This window comes from Salvelinus namaycush, chromosome 8 (genome assembly GCF_016432855.1).
Source record: "Salvelinus namaycush isolate Seneca chromosome 8, SaNama_1.0, whole genome shotgun sequence".
Lineage (NCBI taxonomy): Eukaryota > Metazoa > Chordata > Actinopteri > Salmoniformes > Salmonidae > Salvelinus > Salvelinus namaycush.
The window spans coordinates 4,124,562-4,146,057 of NC_052314.1; the positions used below are offsets into that span (position 1 = coordinate 4,124,562).

The following is a 21,496-nucleotide window of genomic DNA, read 5'->3' on the forward strand; positions in this document are numbered from 1 at the left end:
GATCTTAAATCTCCTGATATGCGCTGCATGAAATGTTTGCGCTTGTTTTCAAGGACACACCTTAAAATATTGCCACCCCTCCCACCTCAGGACAAGCAAGCTGATATTAGACAGGTAAATTGCTGAACCTGGCGCATGGGGTGGAAAATGCCAGCGTGCCAGTTTTAACATGCTGAAATTGCCCACTAATGTACGTTTGGCACGAAAATAGAGCCCAATTAGTCAAGTCACGATGGCACCCTAGTCTGATTATAACCTAACAGAACTTTCTAAAAGGAAAAACCAACAGTATTTTATATTCCAATATGTTATATATAATATATATATAATATCATTTTAAGCTATAATCATACAGTTTGACAGGGCCATAAGGGTAGTGCTCATCAGTGGGGAAATTGGATCTCCTATTTTGTTTCAGTTTATCAACACTTATATACAACCAACTGTTTTTAGAACGTTTGTGTTCTGGTCGACTGTTTTTAGAATGTTTGTGTTCTGGTGGACTGTTTTCAGAATGTTTGTGGACTGTTTTTAGAATGTTTGTGTTCTGGTGGACTGTTTTCAGAATGTTTGTGTTCTGGTGGACTGTTTTCAGAATGTTTGTGTTCTGTTTATAGAATGTTTGTGTTCTGTTTATAGAATGTTTGTGTTCTGTTTATAGAATGTTTGTGTTCTGTTTATAGAATGTTTGTGTTCTGGTGGACTAGTGAAGAGGGAAGGAGAAGAAGGGAAGGAGAGCTCTGAATGACTGACAGGTTATGTGTGGGTGGCTTCTGACAGAGGGACGTAATGCCCAACTAATGTACTATTCATTCTGAAACCAATGCCCAACTAATGTACTATTCATTCTGAAACCAATGCCCAACTAATGTACTATTCATTCTGAAACCAATGCCCAACTAATGTACTATTCATTCTGAAACCAATTGTACTGTTTCTGTTTCTGTGTTTTTCTATGTATAGGTCAACTTGTTTTACCAATATTTATATGAGTAATATGCCAATACCTTGCTATTACAGTATTTAAAATGTACATGGACACCTGATTCTGTCTTAACAACAATCAGCATGGCTCTGAAGGGGGAGGATATACAAGGAGATCCAATGGGAATACATTTCACATATCACCAGATATTACTGCACCCGACTGCAATATAATAAAGACTACATGAGTGAACACATGGGAGAAATACTGAAAATAGAAACATGTCTGTTATTAGCTAAGTACGAATATGTTAATTCACGTTCTTATTGCACACATTTGTCAATACTGCAGTATACTGTATATTTTAACAGCTGTAGTGTTATTCATCTCCAACACTGCTTGTTACTGTTGTTCACCATCTGACTGTAGGAAATCACAGGAAAGGGCTAGATGTGAACGATATGTGTAATGTGGACTGTAATGTCTGTATTCTGTTTAGTGTATTGCTGGCAGCAGCTTCTCACCAAGGCACGTCCTGGTTATGTGCTAATGTACTGAATAAAGGTGATGATTCTGATGCATGGTTCACGTACATATGCTTTCACTGCAGATGAAATAAAGTAAGTTATGAGCAGGGTTTAAAATACCTATAAATGTTTACAATGTTGACTAAATCTTAGAATTTCTAAGTGCTTTAATTAAGTGCCTCATATTTCAATAAAATGTTAATTCAGCTACAGGAGTGTCATACCCATAGGGGGAACCAGGGCATGTACCCCCATCACATTTGTGCTGTTTTTTGTTATTTTTCAGATGTTAAATTAATTTACTAAACTTCATTTGTTTTTTGACCACATTTTATCATCATTATTTGTCTGTCTGGTGTTTTGTGGAGGGGGCACACTAACTGGAGAAGGCAAAGAGTACCCCCCCGCCCCTTATTTTCCCAAGTAAATGGTTCAGTCCAAGGTGCACGGAGCGCAGATATGCTAGACAGAATACTAGATACCGTATAACTCTAGTGCACATGTCAAACTCTGAGTGTCTGCGGGGGTTCGCCCCTCCTTTGTACTTGAGCGATGAATTAAGGTCACTAGTTAGTAAAGAACTCCCCTCACCTGGTTTTCTAGGGCTTCATTGAAAGGAACCCCCCCCCCCCAAAAAAAACGCAGACACTATGCCCTCCATGGAATGACACCCCTGGTCTAGAGAGCAGTATCGTCGGTAGAGGAGGAGGAGAGAGAGAGAGAGGGGTCCTTGACGGGCAGGACTCATGTTTATAAATTTATTTGATCAAGCTATGTAACCTATTGATTCCTTGATGAATAAATAATACAAAAAAATATGTTTTGTTGTTTCTCTGTAATACTAGCCACCTAGCAATTTGATGAAGTTAGCTTTAGCTAGGCAGCCATATGGATTCACATTCTCCTAACCTCATAACTAGCTACCAAGCCATTTCAGGCTATCAATCCATTTAGAGTAGCTTGTCTAACTAAACCGGTATGCCTGCTGGCAAGGTTGCTAGACTTTAGAAAAGCAAGCAATAACTAAATGTACTGAATAAAGCTCATATTAATTTCAATCTTCAACCCAGATTTTAGGCAGAGATACAGAAGAAGCGTATTGTCGCTGTCTGATGAAAATTACCATATTTTCCCCATGAACTAATATACAATTATGAAACTACAGAAGCTATTTTGAATGCATTTTCTTGGTCCTAGATTCATGAAATGTTCAAAGTACACTGAGGGAGGTTACTGTTTTTCAATAAATAAAAAATAAATAAAATCTAGTTACTAGGTTTTCATCAGACAACAGAAATATTTCGTTTCTTTAAAAAAAAAATGAAATAACCACCAGCCAGTCAGGATACAGACAGCTCAAGAGGAGTGCTTAGATACGCAGGAAAATACTAGGTTTAAATGTCACCTGGCACCTTGTGATAATATCATAATATGTGTGTATTGATCATGATATCATGCTATGTGTCTGTATTGATAGTGTGTGTTATGATCCCATGTACTGTGTTGTAATTTGGAGGTAATATCCCAGACGTGTTAGTGCAGTATATTGATAGTGTGTGTTATGATCCCATGTACTGTGTTGTAATTTGGAGGTAATATCCCAGACGTGTTAGTGCAGTATATTGATAGTGTGTGTTATGATCCCATGTACTGTGTTGTAATTTGGAGGTAATATCCCAGACGTGTTAGTGCAGTGTATTGATAGTGTGTGTTATGATCCCATGTACTGTGTTGTAATTTGGAGGTAATATCCCAGACGTGTTAGTGCAGTATATTGATAGTGTGTGTTATGATCCCATGTACTGTGTTGTAATTTGGAGGTAATATCCCAGACGTGTTAGTGCAGTATATTGATATGTTTCATAGACAACAGTCAGAATGACACCCTCTGGAATGTGTGGAATAGAATTGTTCATGATGATTATGCAGGGGGGGAAAAAAGTTGTTTCAGGGACTCGAACCCGGGGCCAGCAAACTGGTGAGATGACACGTTAACCGTTACACCAACACGTTTCGGACCTTTCGATAAAGTCGCTAGCTGTTGTGTTCAGGTCGCTACAGTACATTTACCCCCTTCCTTCCGGGAGAGCGTGTCCCCACGGTTCTCTATACCAAATTCCTCACGTGTACACGCCTCTCCCGATGGCCTCACGGGCCTAATCCCACTTCTGACACCAACATAGCAAATTTGTGGGTTAAGGTTGGCTACAATATTGCAGAGAATCATTTACTGTATGTTTGTCATATAAAAAAAAAGGTTAGCTTTCCATTGGCCACTCAATTTAACCATTTCTAAATTAGAGATCCTCAAGGGCCAGCTGTTGACAAATTGCAGCACTTAGGCTACACTTTGGTGCATAAGTAAAGTTGTTTTTTTTCTGCATGGTTTGCCTAGGGCCCTAGACTAATATGGAAGCTTCACAGTATTTGCATCACACACTGGACAGCTTATATCCAAGACGTTCTTGCCCGCGTGGGAGTCCTACAATGCGTCATCAGCATGCCTGCTGGGTTTTTTTTACAGTAGCCTACTCAAATCACCATTGGCCCGGCCTGACACACTTTTGAGAGAATGCCCTGTTCTGGCCTTCCAAAGTTCGACTGTCGTATGAGTTGTTACCGCCAGGGGGCGCAGTCTCTCGGAAAGGACATCCCTAATGCAGCTCTACTTTGGCTCCGCCGGCAACATGAACTGAATCTACCCGGGAGAGACCGAGGAAGATGGCGGCGACTGATCGTTCCCGATCCGAAGCTGCAAAGCAGCGTAGGCAGGATCAGTTACAGCGATGGCTAGGCTCGGAAACCGATCAGACGGGACCGGGGACGCGGGACGGGTCGACGGGAACCGGGACGCGGAGGGCCCGGGTTCGGTTCGCTCAGGGTGCCGTGTTTATGGCAGCCTGTTCGGCCGGGGACAGAGAGGAGGTAGCGTTACTCCTACGACAGGGCGCTGACATCAACCACGCCAATATAGACGGACTGACTGCGCTTCATCAGGTACTCAACTAGCTACTTCAGCTTGACCAGCGGGTATAAAGTTGCTACTTCGTTACGGGTTGTTTGAGTAGTGGAATGGCAGGGTGGAAACAGTGTAGCGATCTGTGTTGTAGCCCTACGGCGAAACAAAAATGTTAAATTAGCTACTGTAACAAAGTAACCCTTTGAGTGAACATCGCATCGATAATCGACTAGTAGGCAGAAAACACTGTCAACACAACTTTTTATCTCGTCCAATCTAAGAAAGTCGGTGATTATAATATGTTTATGAAACCACACATAACTTTCTAGTCGCGATCTTAGGGGCCATTGTGATGGTAATCATTCCGCTATGTGTTCTATAAGTAGGTTGGGTCCTTTTGAACTGTTGCGTTCCAGTTCGTGTTTTTCTCTCGGGTGAACTCGACAAAAGACGGAAAAGAGTGTTGCTTGTAGAAGAATGTAATCTAATCAAGAGTTTTTCAAGATCAGAAAATATGAAAAATATAACTGTTTATCAACTATTTTCATATTTACATCCACACAAGATTTGTGACCTCCAGGATGTTGACAATCATTTATTCAAATCTTTCAGATGAAGCCTGTGATTGGATCTTGGTAGACTTTAGATTTTTTTTTGCGTGTGCTCATTACAACAATCAACGTTATAACGTTATCAGTTGTTATGGCAGTATATACACTGTATGCTTACTAATAGGTCTGATGATAACCTAATACATTGTAGTGTTTATTTCAGATAAACATGATTATTTTAAATCCTTAAAGATCATTTTAATGTGAACAGAATTTGAATGTTCAACAGATATAAGTACTCTGTTGCTATTGTTTTGTTGTCTGTGTGATTGTTTACTACAAAAGGCATATGACAACCCCCTCAGTCCAGCAGAGAGGATGTCTGACAACCCCCTCAGTCTAGTAGAGAGGATGTCTGACAACCCCCTCAGTCTAGTAGAGAGGATGTCTGACAACCCGCTCAGTTTAGTAGAGAGGATGTCTGACAACCCCCTGAGTCTAGTAGAGAGGATGTCTGACAACCCCCTCAGTCTAGTAGAGAGGATGTCTGACAACCCCCTCAGTCCGGTAGAGAGGATGTCTGACAACCCCCTCAGTCAAGTAGAGAGGATGTCTGACAACCCCCTCAGTCCGGTAGAGAGGATGTCTGACAACCCCCTCAGTCTAGTAGAGAGGATGTCTGACAACCCCCTCAGTCTAGTAGAGAGAATGTCTGACAACCCCCTCAGTCTAGTAGAGAGGATGTCTGACAACCCCCTCAGTCCGGTAGAGAGGATGTCTGACAACCCCCTCAGTCTAGTAGAGAGGATGTCTGACAACCCGCTCAGTCTAGTAGAGAGGATGTCTGACAACCCGCTCAGTTTAGTAGAGAGGATGTCTGACAACCCGCTCAGTCTAGTAGAGAGGATGTCTGACAACCCGCTCAGTCTAGTAGAGAGGATGGCTGACAACCCCCTCAGTCTAGTAGAGAGGATGTCTGACAACCCCCTCAGTAGAGAGGATGTCTGACAACCCCCTCAGTCTAGTAGAGAGGATGTCTGACAACCCCCTCAGTCCGGTAGAGAGGATGTCTGACAACCCCCTCAGTCCGGTAGAGAGGATGTCTGACATCCCCCTCAGTCCGGTAGAGAGGATGTCTGACAACCCCCTCAGTCCAGTAGAGAGGATGTCTGACAACCCCCTCAGTCTAGTAGAGAGGATGTCTGACAACCCCCTCAGTCCAGTAGAGAGGATGTCTGACAACCCCCTCAGTCCAGTAGAGAGGATGTCTGACAACCCCCTCAGTCTAGTAGAGAGGATGTCTGACAACCCCCTCAGTCCAGTAGAGAGGATGTCTGACAACCCCCTCAGTCCAGTAGAGAGGATGTCTGACAACCCCCTCAGTCTAGTAGAGAGGATGTCTGACAACCCCCTCAGTCCAGCAGAGAGGATGTCTGACAACCCCCTCAGTCTAGTAGAGAGGATGTCTGACAACCCCCTCAGTCCAGCAGAGAGGATGTCTGACAACCCCCTCAGTCCAGCAGAGAGGATGTCTGACAACCCCCTCAGTCCAGCAGAGAGGATGTCTGTAATTGGAGAGGGTGTCTGTAATTGGTTCTATGTGTAGAAGATCCTGTTTCTATGTGTCATAGATCCTGTTTCAGATGAAAATGACATTGAAATGAAGAAAGTAGGACTTTTTGCCATTTAGTCCCCTGTTGTATTCCCCCCCCCCCCCCCCCCCACACACACTCTCTCCATGTTTCATCATGTAATGTCCCTCCCAACCACCTTGCTTGGGGGGGAGGTGGTGGGGACAACCACCACCACCACTAGTCTGGACTCCATCACTGTCAGACTGTGACTGGACCGACCCACACATACAGTATTTCCTCTGCTTTTATGATACCCCCTTTTTATACAGTCATACATAAACACATAGCTGTCTCCTTACGTAAAGGCTCCAACCTTTTATAACGAGGGATTAGAGTCGTGTTTGATTAGCCGGAAACCAGCTTGAAAAAGGGGTTGAGGTGACACACCTCCTCTGTGCTGGGCTAATGAATATACATGAAGACTACTAAAAAGGCCTGTATGTTATAAAGCTCATTATACCACCTTCTGATGAGAACCTTGAGCCATGTTTATCTCTTACCTTCCTCTAACATGGTCACTGCAGTAGGCTAGGCTATGTGTATTGTCACTGCAGTAGGCTAGGCTATGTGTATTGTCACTGCAGTAGGCTAGGCTATGTGTATTGCCACTGCAGTAGACTAGGCTATGTGTATTGTCACTGCAGTAGGCTAGGCTATGTGTATTGTCACTGCAGTAGACTAGGCTATGTGTATTGTCACTGCAGTAGTCTGTGTATTGTCACTGCAGTAGGCTAGGCTATGTGTATTGTCACTGCAGTAGGCTAGGCTATGTGTATTGCCACTGCAGTAGGCTAGGCTATGTGTATTGTCACTGCAGTGGACTAGGCTATGTATATTGTCACTGCAGTAGTATGTGTATTGTCACTGCAGTAGGCTAGGCTATGTGTATTGTCACTGCAGCAGGCTAGGCTATGTGTATTGTCACTGCAGTAGTCTATGTGTATTGTCACTGCAGTAGGCTAGGCTATGTGTATTGTCACTGCAGTAGTCTGTGTATTGCCACTGCAGTATACTAGGCTATGTGTATTGCCACTGCAGTATACTAGGCTATGTGTATTGTCACTGCAGTAGGCTAGGCTATGTGTATTGTCACTGCAGTGGCCTAGGCTATGTGTATTGTCACTGCAGTAGCCTAGGCTATGTGTATTGCCACTGCAGTAGACTAGGCTATGTGTATTGCCACTGCAGTAGACTAGGCTATGTGTATTGCCACTGCAGTAGACTAGGCTATGTGTATTGCCACTGCAGTAGACTAGGCTATGTGTATTGCCACTGCAGTAGACTAGGCTATGTGTATTGTCACTGCAGTAGACTAGGCTATTTGTATTGCCACTGCAGTGGACTACGCTATGTGTATTGTCACTGCAGTGGACTAGGCTATGTGTATTGTCACTGCAGTAGACTACGCTATGTGTATTGTCACTGCAGTAGACTAGGCTATGTGTATTGCCACTGCAGTAGACTACGCTATGTGTATTGTCACTGCAGTGGACTAGGCTATTTGTGTTCCCCCTTCAGCGACACAATCAGTATGATCATAATCAGTTATAGTAGATTAGCCTGGCTTTCACAACACCACACGTTGAAGTGCTCTGCTCTCTAGGCTATGTCTGCGTCCCAAATGGACCCCTATATAGGACACTACTTTTGACCAGAGTCTTAAGGGCCTTATATGGGGAGTAGGGTGCCATTTTGGAAGTAGACTATATGTTGGTCCTGCTGTCACCCAGTGTGGTCATTCCCCTGCTGTTCATCCCTTTCTACCCTGTTGCTCACTAGTTGCCTGGCAACCGGCATTAAATAGGCCCAAACTTTCCATCCCTTCCGTCCAAAGCCTCTCTGTCTTCTCCCTCGCTCTCCTCACGTCTTTCTCTCTCTCCCTCTCCTTTCTCTCGCTCCCCTCTGCCCACTCCTCTCTGCCCCGTCCTCTGCCCCCTCCTCTCTCTCTCTCTCTCTCTCTCTCTCTCTGTCTCTCTCTCTGTTTCTCTCTCTCTGTCTCTCTCTCTCTCTCTCTCTCTCTCTCTCTCTCTCTCTCTCTCTCTCTCTCTCTCTCTCTCTGTCTCTCTCTCTGTTTCTCTCTCTCCGTCTCTCTCTCTGTCTCTCTCTCTCTCTGTCTGTCTGTCTGTTCCTCCTTGCCAAATCCCCATGGTGGGGACTTTGGGGATTTCAGATGAAGAAATGGAAAACATTCTCGTTCTGACTGCTGTTGTCAAAAGGCCATTTCCACAACGAATGAGTCACTTGATGACCCAATGTAGGAACCACTGAACCAGTGGTAGAAAACTCTCTGTAGCACAACCACATGCACAACAAGGAGCAGTGGAAAAGAAGAGAAATGTCCTCTGTCCATTCAGCTAGCTGGGATGGGAGTAGACTACTAGCCTGTAGTTAAGTAGTGGGTCCCCCCCCCCTCTCTCTCTCTCTCTGCAGCAAATGAGTACTGGGTTTTACGAGGCTCTAGTCTAGTTCAGCCAGCAGAGAACCACCCCAGACAACCACCCCAGAGAACCACCCCAGAGAACCACCCCAGACGACCACCCCAGACGACCACCCCAGACGACCACCCCAGACGACCACCCCAGACGACCACCCCAGACGACCACCCCAGAGAACCACCCCAGAGAACCACCCCAGACGACCACCCCAGACGACCACCCCAGACAACCACCCCAGACAACCACCCCAGACAACCACCCCAGAGGACCACCCCAGAGAACCACCCCAGAGAACCACCCCAGAGAACCACCCCAGAGAACCACCCCAGAGGACCACCCCAGAGGACCACCCCAGAGGACCACCCCAGAGGACCACCCCAGAGAACCACCCCAGAGAACCACCCCAGAGAACCACCCCAGAGAACCACCCCAGAGGACCACCCCAGAGGACCACCCCAGACGACCACCCCAGACGACCACCCCAGACGACCACCCCAGACGACCACCCCAGAGAACCACCCCAGAGAACCACCCCAGAGAACCACCCCAGAGAACCACCCCAGTCCTGAGGAGTCCTCCAACGGATGTGGCTATAGAGGTTTACATTGTTATTCCAGTCAACCAATTATCTCACTTCGTCAACGAGGGAGGGGACATAAATAGCTTTGTAATTGGTTGATTTTTAAAAAAGAAAGCTTCTTATGAATGGCTTTACGGACGGTTGGGCCTACCCAGTCTGATGACAGAGCAGACCAGGGATGTCCGGAAGCTGGAGTCAGTGGTTTAAACTTTAGTGTGATGTCTGTCTGTGGTTTAGTGTGAGATCGGGAGTTAATGGTTTAGTGGGTTTAGTGTGAGATCAGGAGTTAATGGTTTAGTGTGAGATCAGGAGTTAGTGGTTTAGTGTGAGATCAGGAGTTAATGGTTTAGTGTGAGATCAGGAGTTAATGGTTTAGTGTGAGATCAGGAGTTAATGGTTTAGTGTGAGATCAGGAGTTAATGGTTTAGTGGTTTAGTGTGAGATCAGGAGTTAATGGTTTAGTGTGAGATCAGGAGTTAATGGTTTAGTGGTTTAGTGTGAGATCAGAAGTTAGTGGTTTAGTGGTTTAGTGTGAGATCAGGAGTTAATGGTTTAGTGTGAGATCAGGAGTTAATGGTTTAGTGTGAGATCAGGAGTTAATGGTTTAGTGTGAGATCAGGAGTTAATGGTTTAGTGGTTTAGTGTGAGATCAGGAGTTAATGGTTTAGTGTGAGATCAGGAGTTAGTGGTTTAGTGGTTTAGTGTGAGATCAGGAGTTAGTGGTTTAGTGTGAGATCAGGAGTTAGTGGTTTAGTGGTTTAGTGTGAGATCAGGAGTTAATGGTTTAGTGGTTTAGTGTGAGATCAGGAGTTAGTGGTTTAGTGTGAGATCAGGAGTTAATGGTTTAGTGGTTTAGTGTGAGATCAGGAGTTAATGGTTTAGTGGTTTAGTGTGAGATCAGGAGTTAATGGTTTAGTGGTTTAGTGTGAGATCAGGAGTTAATGGTTTAGTGGTTTAGTGTGAGATCAGGAGTTAATGGTTTAGTGGTTTAGTGTGAGATCAGGAGTTAGTGGTTTAGTGTGAGATCAGGAGTTAGTGGTTTAGTGGTTTAGTGTGAGATCAGGAGTTAATGGTTTAGTGGTTTAGTGTGAGATCAGGAGTTAGTGGTTTACATTTACATTACATTACATTTAAGTCATTTAGCAGACGCTCTTATCCAGAGCGACTTACAAATTGGTGCATTCACCTTATGATATCCAGTGGAACAACCACTTTACAATAGTGCATCTAAATCTTTTAAGGGGGGGGGGGGGGGGGGGGGGGGGGTTAGAAGGATTACTTTATCCTATCCTAGGTATTCCTTAAAGAGGTGGGGTTTCAGGGGTCTCCGGAAGGTGGTGATTGACTCCGCTGACCTGGCGTCGTGAGGGAGTTTGTTCCACCATTGGGGTGCCAGAGCAGCGAACAGTTTTGACTGGGCTGAGCGGGAACTGTACTTCCTCAGAGGTAGGGAGGCGAGCAGGCCAGAGGTGGATGAACGCAGTGCCCTTGTTTGGGTGTAGGGCCTGATCAGAGCCTGAAGGTACGGAGGTGCCGTTCCCCTCACAGCTCCGTAGGCAAGTGTGAGATCAGGAGTTAATGGTTTAGTGTGAGATCAGGAGTTAATGGTTTAGTGTGAGATCAGGAGTTAATGGTTTAGTGTGAGATCAGGAGTTAATGGTTTAGTGTGAGATCAGGAGTTAATGGTTTAGTGTGAGATCAGGAGTTAATGGTTTAGTGTGAGATCAGGAGTTAATGGTTTAGTGTGAGATCAGGAGTTAATGGTTTAGTGTGAGATCAGGAGTTAATGGTTTAGTGTGAGATCAGGAGTTAATGGTTTAGTGTGAGATCAGGAGTTAGTGGTTTAGTGTGAGATCAGGAGTTAATGGTTTAGTGGTTTAGTGTGAGGTCGGGAGTTAGTGGTTTAGTGTGAGATCAGGAGTTAATGGTTTAGTGTGAGATCAGGAGTTAATGGTTTAGTGTGAGATCAGGAGTTAATGGTTTAGTGTGAGATCAGGAGTTAGTGGTTTAGTGTGAGATCAGGAGTTAGTGGTTTAGTGGTTTAGTGTGAGATCAGGAGTTAATGGTTTAGTGTGAGATCAGGAGTTAATGGTTTAGTGGTTTAGTGTGAGGTCGGGAGTTAGTGGTTTAGTGTGAGATCAGGAGTTAATGGTTTAGTGTGAGATCAGGAGTTAATGGTTTAGTGTGAGATCAGGAGTTAATGGTTTAGTGGTTTAGTGTGAGATCAGGAGTTAGTGGTTTAGTGTGAGATCAGGAGTTAATGGTTTAGTGGTTTAGTGTGAGATCAGGAGTTAGTGGTTTAGTGTGAGGTCGGGAGTTTCTACATTATACTGCTATCACATTTGAAAAGAGAGATTGTGGATGTGTCGCAGCTCGGCCCTAATTCATGCTAGTTCTTCTGGCCCCAGTCTATCTATACAGGACAGATAAGGCATGGGTTGTTATTACCCATAGCGCAGTGCGATCTGGTCTCAACAACAACACCAGTTAGCTTTTAGATAAGTTCTTGGACATAGGACTGTTAGGGTTGCGTCCCAAATCATACCCTGCATGCTATTTCCCCTGCAGATGGAAATGAACTACTGTATGTAGCTACATCTGGAGCTATATTTGTTGGGCATGGTCTCTGACAAATATAGAAAAATAAACCAATGGATAAAAAATGGGCAAGGCAACAATTAGACATGCTTCTCCTCTGTTATGAACCTTTTGGAATCAAATCTAAAATCTCTTGGTAACAGCTGTCTTTCTGCCAGGTGTGTCAAACAGAATGTCTCTGTCTACCTAGTACCTTCTACCCACAGACAAACACAGTTTTTATAAGTGTCTGTTTTTTTAATGAGCTACCTACCCAAAGTCAGCTGTCCAGGGGTGCCCGCTAATCAAGTGGGCACACTCCTGGATAGCTGGAAATAAAACAGAAACACTTACTCGTGTCTGCTAAGTAGTCAGACTACTGCCCTACATAGTCAGACTACTGCCCTACATAGTAAGACTACTGCCCTACATAGTCAGACTGCTGCCCTACATAGTCAGACTACTGCCCTACATAGTCAGACTACTGCCCTATATACTCCACAGTAGTCAGACTACTGCCCTACATAGTCAGACTGCTGCCCTACATAGTCAGACTGCTGCCCTACATAGTCAGACTACTGCACTACATAGTCAGACTACTGCCCTATATACTCCACAGTAGTCAGACTACTGCCCTACATAGTCAGACTGCTGCCCTACATAGTCAGAATGCTGCCTTACATAGTCAGACTTCTGCCCTATATACTCCACAGTAGTCAGACTACTGCCCTACATAGTCCACGGTAGGCAGACTACTGCCCTACATAGTCAGACTGCTGCCCTACATAGTCAGACTGCTGCCCTACATAGTCAGACTACTGCACTACATAGTCAGACTACTGCCCTATATACTCCACAGTAGTCAGACTACTGCCCTACATAGTCAGACTGCTGCCCTACATAGTCAGAATGCTGCCTTACATAGTCAGACTTCTGCCCTATATACTCCACAGTAGGCAGACTACTGCCCTACGTAGTCCACAGTAGGCAGACTACTGCCCTACGTAGTCCACAGTAGGCAGACTACTGCCCTACGTAGTCCACAGTAGACAGACTACTGCCCTACATAGTCCATGGTTGACAGACTACTGCCCTATATAGTCCACAGTAGGCAGACTACTGTCCTATGTAGTCCACAGTAGCCAGACTACTGCCCTATATAGTCCACAGTAGGCAGACTACTGCCCTACGTAGTCAGACTACTGCCCTACGTAGTCAGACTACTGCCCTACATAGTCAGACTACTGCCCTATATAGTCCACAGTAGGCCGACTACTGGCCTACGTAGTCCACCGGAGGCAGACTACTGCCCTACGTAGTCAGACTACTGCCCTATATAGTCCACAGTAGGCTGACTACTGCCCTACATAGTCAGACTACTGCCCTATATAGTCCACGGTAGGCAGACTACTGCCCTACATAGTCAGACTACTGCCCTACATAGTCCACGGTAGGCAGACTACTGCCCTACATAGTCAGACTTCTGCCCTGCATAGTCCACGTTAGGCAGACTACTGCCCTACATAGTCAGACTTCTGCCCTGCATAGTCCACGTTAGGCAGACTACTGCCCTACATAGTCCACGGTAGGCAGACTTCTGCCCTGCATAGTCCACGTTAGGCAGACTACTGCCCTACATAGTCCACCGTAGGCTGACTACTGCCCTACATAGTCCTCTGTAGGCAGACTACTGCCCTACATAGTCGACTACTGCCCTGCATAGTCAGGCTATTGCCCTACATAGTCCTCTGTAGGCAGACTACTGCCCCATATAGTCCACATTAGGCAGACTACTGCCCTACATAGTCCTCTGTAGGCAGACTACTGCCCCATATAGTCAGACTACTGCCCTACATAGTCAGACTACTGCCCTATATAGTCCACAGTAGGCCGACTACTGGCCTACGTAGTCCACAGTAGGCAGACTACTGCCCTACATAGTCAGACTACTGCCCTACATAGTCCTCTGTAGGCAGACTACTGCCCCATATAGTCCAAATTAGGCAGACTACTGCCCTACATAGTCCTCTGTAGGCAGACTACTGCCCCATATAGTCAGACTACTGCCCTACATAGTCAGACTACTGCCCTATATAGTCCACAGTAGGCCGACTACTGGCCTACCTAGTCCACAGTAGGCAGACTACTACCCTACATAGTCCACGGTAGGCAGACTACTACCCTACATAGTCCACGGTAGAGAGACTACTGCCCTACGTAGTCCACGGTAGGCAGACTACTGCCCTACATAGTCAGAGTACTGCCCTACATAGTCCTCTGTAGGCAGACTACTGCCCCATATAGTCCACATTAGGCAGACTACTGTCCTACATAGTCATCTGTAGGCAGACTACTGCCCTACATAGTCCTCTGTAGGCAGACTATTGCCCTACATAGTCCTCTGTAGGCAGACTACTGCCCTGCATAGTCAGACTACTGCCCTGCATAGTCAGACTACTGCCCTGCATAGTCAGACTACTGCCCTGCATAGTCAGACTACTGCCCTGCATAGTCAGGCTATTGCCCTATATAGTCATCTGTAGGCAGACTGCTGCCCCATATAGTCCAAATTAGTCCAGAAGAAGAAATATGCTAATTTAGCTGATTATTTTAATCCAAAGAGACACAAATTCAAACATTGATAGTGACCGTATTTATTCATCTTGGAGTTGATCCAACAACCCTGGTGTTTCTAGCACCATGCTCCAGCCCACTAACCCACTTAGACATTGGAACATCAAATATCTATGGCCAATCTCTAGGATGAGAAAAAGGGTTTTAATCAATGTGTCAAGATTCAGCGTTTGATCACGTGTCTCCTGCCCTGTCTGATTCAGCGTTTGATCACGTGTCTCCTGTCTGATTCAGCGTTTGATCACGTGTCTCCTGTCCTGTCTGATTCAGCATTTGATCGTGTCTCCTGTCCTGTTTGATTCAGCATTTGATCATGTGTCTCCTGTCTGATTCAGCGTTTGATCATGTGTCTCCTGTCTGATTCAGCGTTTGATCATGTGTCTCCTGTCTGATTCAGCGTTTGATCGTGTGTCTCCTGTCTGATTCAGCGTTTGATCGTGTGTCTCCTGTCTGATTCAGCGTTTGATCGTGTGTCTCCTGTCTGATTCAGCATTTGATCATGTGTGTCCTGTCTTCTCCAGGCGTGTATAGATGAGAATGCAGAGATGGTCCAGTTCCTGGTGGAGAGTGGGAGTGATGTGAACAGGGGGGACAATGAGGGATGGACTCCCCTCCACGCTGCTGCCTCCTGCGGGTTCATACAGATCACCAAGTGGGTCCTCTCTCTTCTCCAATGTTTACATCATACCTGTGTGTCTTCGTCCTGGGGACCCAAATGGATGCACATTGTAGATTCCCCCCCCCTAGTACTACACAGACGATTCCACTAATCAACTCATCATCAAGCCTTTGATTAGTGAAATCAGGTGTGTTCGTTTTAGGGCAAAAAAAACAACAATGTACACCCATTTGTGTCCCCAGCAACAGGATAAGAAACACTACTGCACTTTACAATGCATTGACATAGATGTGATGCTGTGTAATATTACTATACAATAGTATACCAAAATGTGTCACTTTGAGTGTGTACTGGAGCCTGATAGCTGATCGGTATCTGTTTGTGCTGTTATAGCCAACTCATGTGGTCATGGTCACACCGTTTGGCAGCGAATAGCATGACCATGAGAGGTAACGTCAGCACTAACAGATCTACACAGCTGATGATCATATCTGATGAACTTCAATTCCCCAGCTCGTTCTCTCTGTGTGCAAGTATAGCTGTGTAGACTAGGAACCTTTCTGTGTGGACTAGGAACCTTTCTGTGTGGACTAGGGACCCTTTCTGTGTGGACTAGAAACCTTTCTGTGTAGACTAGGAACCTTTCTGCGTAGACTAGGAACCTTTCTGCGTAGACTAGGAACCTTTCTGCGTAGACTAGGAACCTTTCTGCGTGGAGTAGGAACCTTTCTGCGTGGAGTAGGAACCTTTCTGCGTGGAGTAGGAACCTTTCTGCGTGGAGTAGGAACCTTTCTGCGTGGAGTAGGAACCTTTCTGCGTAGACTAGGAACCTTTCTGTGTGGACTAGGTACCTTTCTGCATAGACTAGGAACCATTCTGTGCTTGGTGTAGGAACCGTTCTGTGTGTAGGACCCTTCCTGGGTGTGGGAACCGTTCTGTGCTTGGTGTAGTAACCGTTCTGTGTGTAGGAACCTTTCTGGGTGTGGGAACCGTTCTGTGTGTAGGAACCTTTATAACATGTGTGTATGTTGCAGGTACCTGATAGAGCACGGTGCACGTGTGGGGGCGGTGAACAGTGAAGGAGAGCTTCCTCTGGATGTGGCCACTGAGGATGCTATGGAGAGACTGCTGAAGGGAGAGATCAGGAAACAAGGTATGAACTGTTATGTAGGGTCTATGTAGGCTACATTTGAAGAGAGAGATCTAGAAACATATGAACTGTTATGTAGTGTCTATGTAGGCTACATTTGAAGTGAGCGATCTAGAAGCAGGGTATAAACTGTTATGTAGTGTCTATGTAGGCTACATTTGAAGTGAGCGATCTAGAAGCAGGGTATGAACTGTTATGTAGTGTCTATGTAGGCTACATTTGAAGAGAGATCAAGAAACATGATATGAACTGTTATGTAGTGTCTACGTAGGCTACATTTGAAGGGAGCGATCTAGAAGCAGGGTAACTATGAATTGTTATTTAGTCTGCGTGTTATATAACGTGGCTGCTGGACTGAGTAAAACGTGTGATGAGGAGGTAGGACCCACACACAAGATCTCTCCATTACTGAGCTCTTTGTGTCAGACTGGTTAGTACAAGGTTTCAATCCTACAGTGGCTCTTCGTCTCTCAGGAGGCGTTTGTCTAGCGTCCTTAACACACAGTACTATATTAACACACAGTACTATATTAACACACAGTACTATATTAACACACAGTACTATATTAACACACAGTACTATATTAACACACAGTACTATATTAACACACAGTACTATATTAACACACAGTACTATATTAACACCTACCATCCTTAACACACAGTACTATATTAACACACAGTACTATATTAACACCTACCGTCCTTAACACACAGTACTATATTAACACACAGTACTATATTAACACACAGTACTATATTAACACCTACCATCCTTAACACACAGTACTATATTAACACACAGTACTATATTAACACCTACCGTCCTTAACACACAGTACTATATTAACACACAGTACTATATTAACACACAGTACTATATTAACACACAGTACTATATTAACACCTACCGTCCTTAACACACAGTACTATATTAACACCTACCATCCTTAACACACAGTACTATATTAACACCTACCATCCTTAACACACAGTACTAGATTAACACACAGTACTATATTAACACACAGTACTATATTAACACACAGTACTATATTAACACACAGTACTATATTAACACACAGTACTATATTAGCACACAGTACTATATTAGCACACAGTACTATATTAGCACACAGTACTATATTAGCACACAGTACTATATTAACACACAGTACTATATTAACACACAGTACTATATTAACACACAGTACTATATTAACACCTACCATCCTTAACACACAGTACTATATTAACACACAGTACTATATTAACACACAGTACTATATTAGCACACAGTACTATATTAGCACACAGTACTATATTAACACACAGTACTATATTAACACACAGTACTATATTAACACACAGTACTATATTAACACACAGTACTATATTAACACACAGTACTATATTAGCACACAGTACTATATTAGCACACAGTACTATATTAGCACACAGTACTATATTAGCACACAGTACTATATTAGCACACAGTACTATATTAACACACAGTACTATATTAACACACAGTCCTTCTGAAAAGCAGTACGTTTTCTCTGTTCATCATCTTCACCATCAGTTTTTTTTAGGTTATCCAGGAATTGTTATGTTGCCATGTCGACAGTCCTCGGGAAAAGCACAGCACACACAGCACATGCTTTCTCTCTTCCTCAAAACACAATAACACCTGCTATTGAATTCCATGTCCTTGTGATATTGTGACACTAACACAATCTTATTAGAGCTTCTCCCACTGCAATTAATTCATGGTTAGAATGACTACACCCTTTAAGATTCTGAAACTAAATCGTAAATAGGCATAATAATAATAATATATGGCAGGAAAATATGTAAAAATATGTAATATTAGGTTTTTAGATGTATTATGTTGACAAATTGTCAGTGTTGATAATCGAAGGCAAAAGCTGGGGGATCACTGTCTGTTTTTTACAAGGTGACAAGTTCTGATTAACCATCATCGAATCATCTTTAAAAGGTTTCTGTTAAATAAAAATGTTTTGACCGACTCACCAACAGAGAATACACAGATTATTACTTGCCTTTTCTCAATGTAGCCTTTATTTAATCTCCCCTCTGTGTGTGTCTGTCTGTCTCTGTCTGTCTGTCTCTGTCTGTCTGTCTGTCTCTGTCTGTCTGTCTGTCTGTCTGTCTGTCTGTCTGTCTGTCTGTCTGTCTGTCTGTCTGTCTGTCTGTCTGTCTGTCTGTCTCTCTGTGTCTCTGTGTCTCTCTGTGTCACTGTGTCTCTCTGTGTCTCACTGTGTCTCTCTGTGTCTCTCTGTCTCACTGTGTCTCTCTGTGTCTCACTTTGTCTCTCTGTGTCTCTCTGTGTCTCACTTTGTCTCTCTGTTTCTCTCTGTGTCTCACTGTGTCTCTCTGTGTCTCTCTGCGTCCATGTGAGTGTGTGTCCCTAACTATGTCCGTCTCTCTCTGTCCCCAGGGGTGGATGTAGATCTGGCGAGGAGGGAAGAGGAGCGGGTGATGCTGGCAGATGCCAACGAGGTGCTGGCAGGCAGTGGCATGCTGACACCTCACCCCAACACCAAGGCCACAGCGCTGCATGTGGCCGCGGCCAAGGGCTACATAGAAGTCATGAAGTGAGTCAGGTTGGCGAGTCAGGTGAAAGTGAGTCAGGTGCTAGTCGGCGAGTCAGGTGCTAGTCGGCGAGTCAGGTACTAGTCGGTGAGTCAGGTGATAGTGAGTCAGGTGATAGTGAGTCAGGTACTAGTCGCCGAGTCAGGTGATAGTGAGTCAGGTGATAGTGAGTCAGGTACTAGTCGGCGAGTCAGGGGATAGTGTGTCAGGTACTAGTCGGCGAGTCAGGTGATAGTTGGCGAGTCAGGTGATAGTGAGTCAGGTGATAGTTGGCGAGTCAGGTGATAGTGAGTCGGGTGATAGCGAGTCAGGTGCTAGTCGGCGAGTCAGGTGCTAGTCGGCGAGTCAGGTGATAGTTGGCGAGTCAGGTGATAGTTGGCGAGTCAGGTGCTAGTCGGCGAGTCAGGTGCTAGTCGGCAAGTCGGGTGATAGTCGGTGAGTCAGGTGCGAGTCGGCGAGGACTCACCCAGACTTCGGCACCTTACTCATCACCGACTATCCACTTACTCACCGACTATCACTGACTCACCGACTATCACCTGACTCACCGACTATCACCTGACTCACCGACTATCACCTGACTCACCGACTATCAACCTGACCACCGACTATCACCTGACTCCACGACTCGCACCTGACTCACCACTAGCACCTGACTCGCCGACTATCACCTGACTCGCCGACTATCACCTGACTCGCCGACTATCACCTGACTCGCCGACTATCACCTGACTCGCCGACTATCACCCGACTCGCCGACTATCACCCGACTCGCCGACTATCACCCGACTCGCCGACTATCACCCGACTCGCCGACTATCACCCGACTCGCCGACTATCACCCGACTCGCCGACTATCACCTGACTATCACCGACTAACTATCACCTGACTCACCGACTCGCACCTGACTCACCGACTCGCACCTGACTCACCGACTATCACCTGACTCACCGACTATCACCTGACTCACCGACTATCACCTGACTCACCGACTATCACCTGACTCACCGACTATCACCTGACTCACCGACTATCACCTGACTCACCGACTATCACCTGACTCACCGACTCGCACCTGACTCACCGACTAGCACCTGACTCACCGACTAGCACCTGACTCGCCGACTATCACCTGACTCGCCGACTATCACCTGACTCGCCGACTATCACCTGACTCGCCGACTATCACCTGACTCGCCGACTATCACCTGACTCGCCGACTAGCACCTGACTCGCCAACTATCACCTGACTCGCCAACTATCACCTGACTCACCGACTCGCACCTGACTATCACCGACTATCACCTGACTCACCGACTATCACCTGACTCACCGACTATCACCTGACTCACCGACTCGCACCTGACTCACCGACTCGCACCTGACTCGCCGACTATCACCTGACTATCACCGACTATCACCTGACTCACCGACTCGCACCTGACTCACCGACTCGCACCTGACTCACCGACTCGCACCTGACTCGCCGACTCGCACCTGACTCGCCGACTATCACCTGACTATCACCGACTAACTATCACCTGACTCACCGACTAACTATCACCTGACTCACCGACTATCACCTGACTCACCGACTCGCACCTGACTCGCCGACTCGCACCTGACTCGCCGACTCACACCTGACTCGCCGACTCGCACCTGACTCGCCGACTATCACCTGACTCGCCGACTAGCACCTGACTATCACCGACTAACTATCACCTGACTCACCGACTATCACATGACTCACCGACTAGCACCTGACTCACCGACTAGCACCTGACTCACCGACTAGCACCTGACTCACCGACTAGCACCTGACTCACCGACTAGCACCTGACTCACCGACTAGCACCTGACTCACCGACTAGTACCTGACTATCACCTGACTCGCCGACTATCACCCGACTCGCCGACTATCACCCGACTCGCCGACTATCACCCGACTCGCCGACTATCACCCGACTCACCGACTATCACCCGACTCGCCGACTATCACCCGACTCGCCGACTATCACCCGACTCGCCGACTATCACCCGACTCGCCGACTATCACCCGACTCACCGACTATCACCCGACTCACCGACTATCACCCGACTCACCGACTATCACCCGACTCACCGACTATCACCCGACTCACCGACTATCACCCGACTCGCCGACTATCACCCGACTCGCCGACTATCACCCGACTCGCCGACTATCACCTGACTCGCCGGCTATCACCTGACTCGCCGACTATCACCTGACTCGCCGACTATCACCTGACTCGCCGACTATCACCTGA

General features: G+C 45.9%; 2 protein-coding genes across 2 annotated transcripts in view; one reads left to right on the top strand and one right to left on the bottom strand.

The window, feature by feature from the left end:
- The first annotated feature begins 4,150 nt into the window (after nucleotides 1-4,150).
- Nucleotides 4,151-19,220, top strand: LOC120051721 (protein phosphatase 1 regulatory subunit 12A-like). The gene is made up of 4 exons (XM_038998608.1): nucleotides 4,151-4,449; nucleotides 15,344-15,474; nucleotides 16,476-16,594; nucleotides 19,053-19,220. The coding sequence occupies exons 1-4, from the start codon at nucleotides 4,174-4,176 to the stop codon at nucleotides 19,211-19,213; spliced, it is 687 nt and encodes a 228-aa protein (XP_038854536.1). The 5' UTR covers nucleotides 4,151-4,173; the 3' UTR covers nucleotides 19,214-19,220.
- A 2,230-nt stretch (nucleotides 19,221-21,450) lies between these two features.
- LOC120051650 (protein phosphatase 1 regulatory subunit 12A-like) overlaps nucleotides 21,451-21,496 on the bottom strand; it is a 6,308-nt gene continuing 6,262 nt past the window's right edge. The window contains exon 7 of the mRNA XM_038998543.1: nucleotides 21,451-21,492. Coding sequence (XP_038854471.1) covers nucleotides 21,451-21,492 — 42 coding nt within the window. The remainder of the gene's footprint in view (nucleotides 21,493-21,496) is intronic.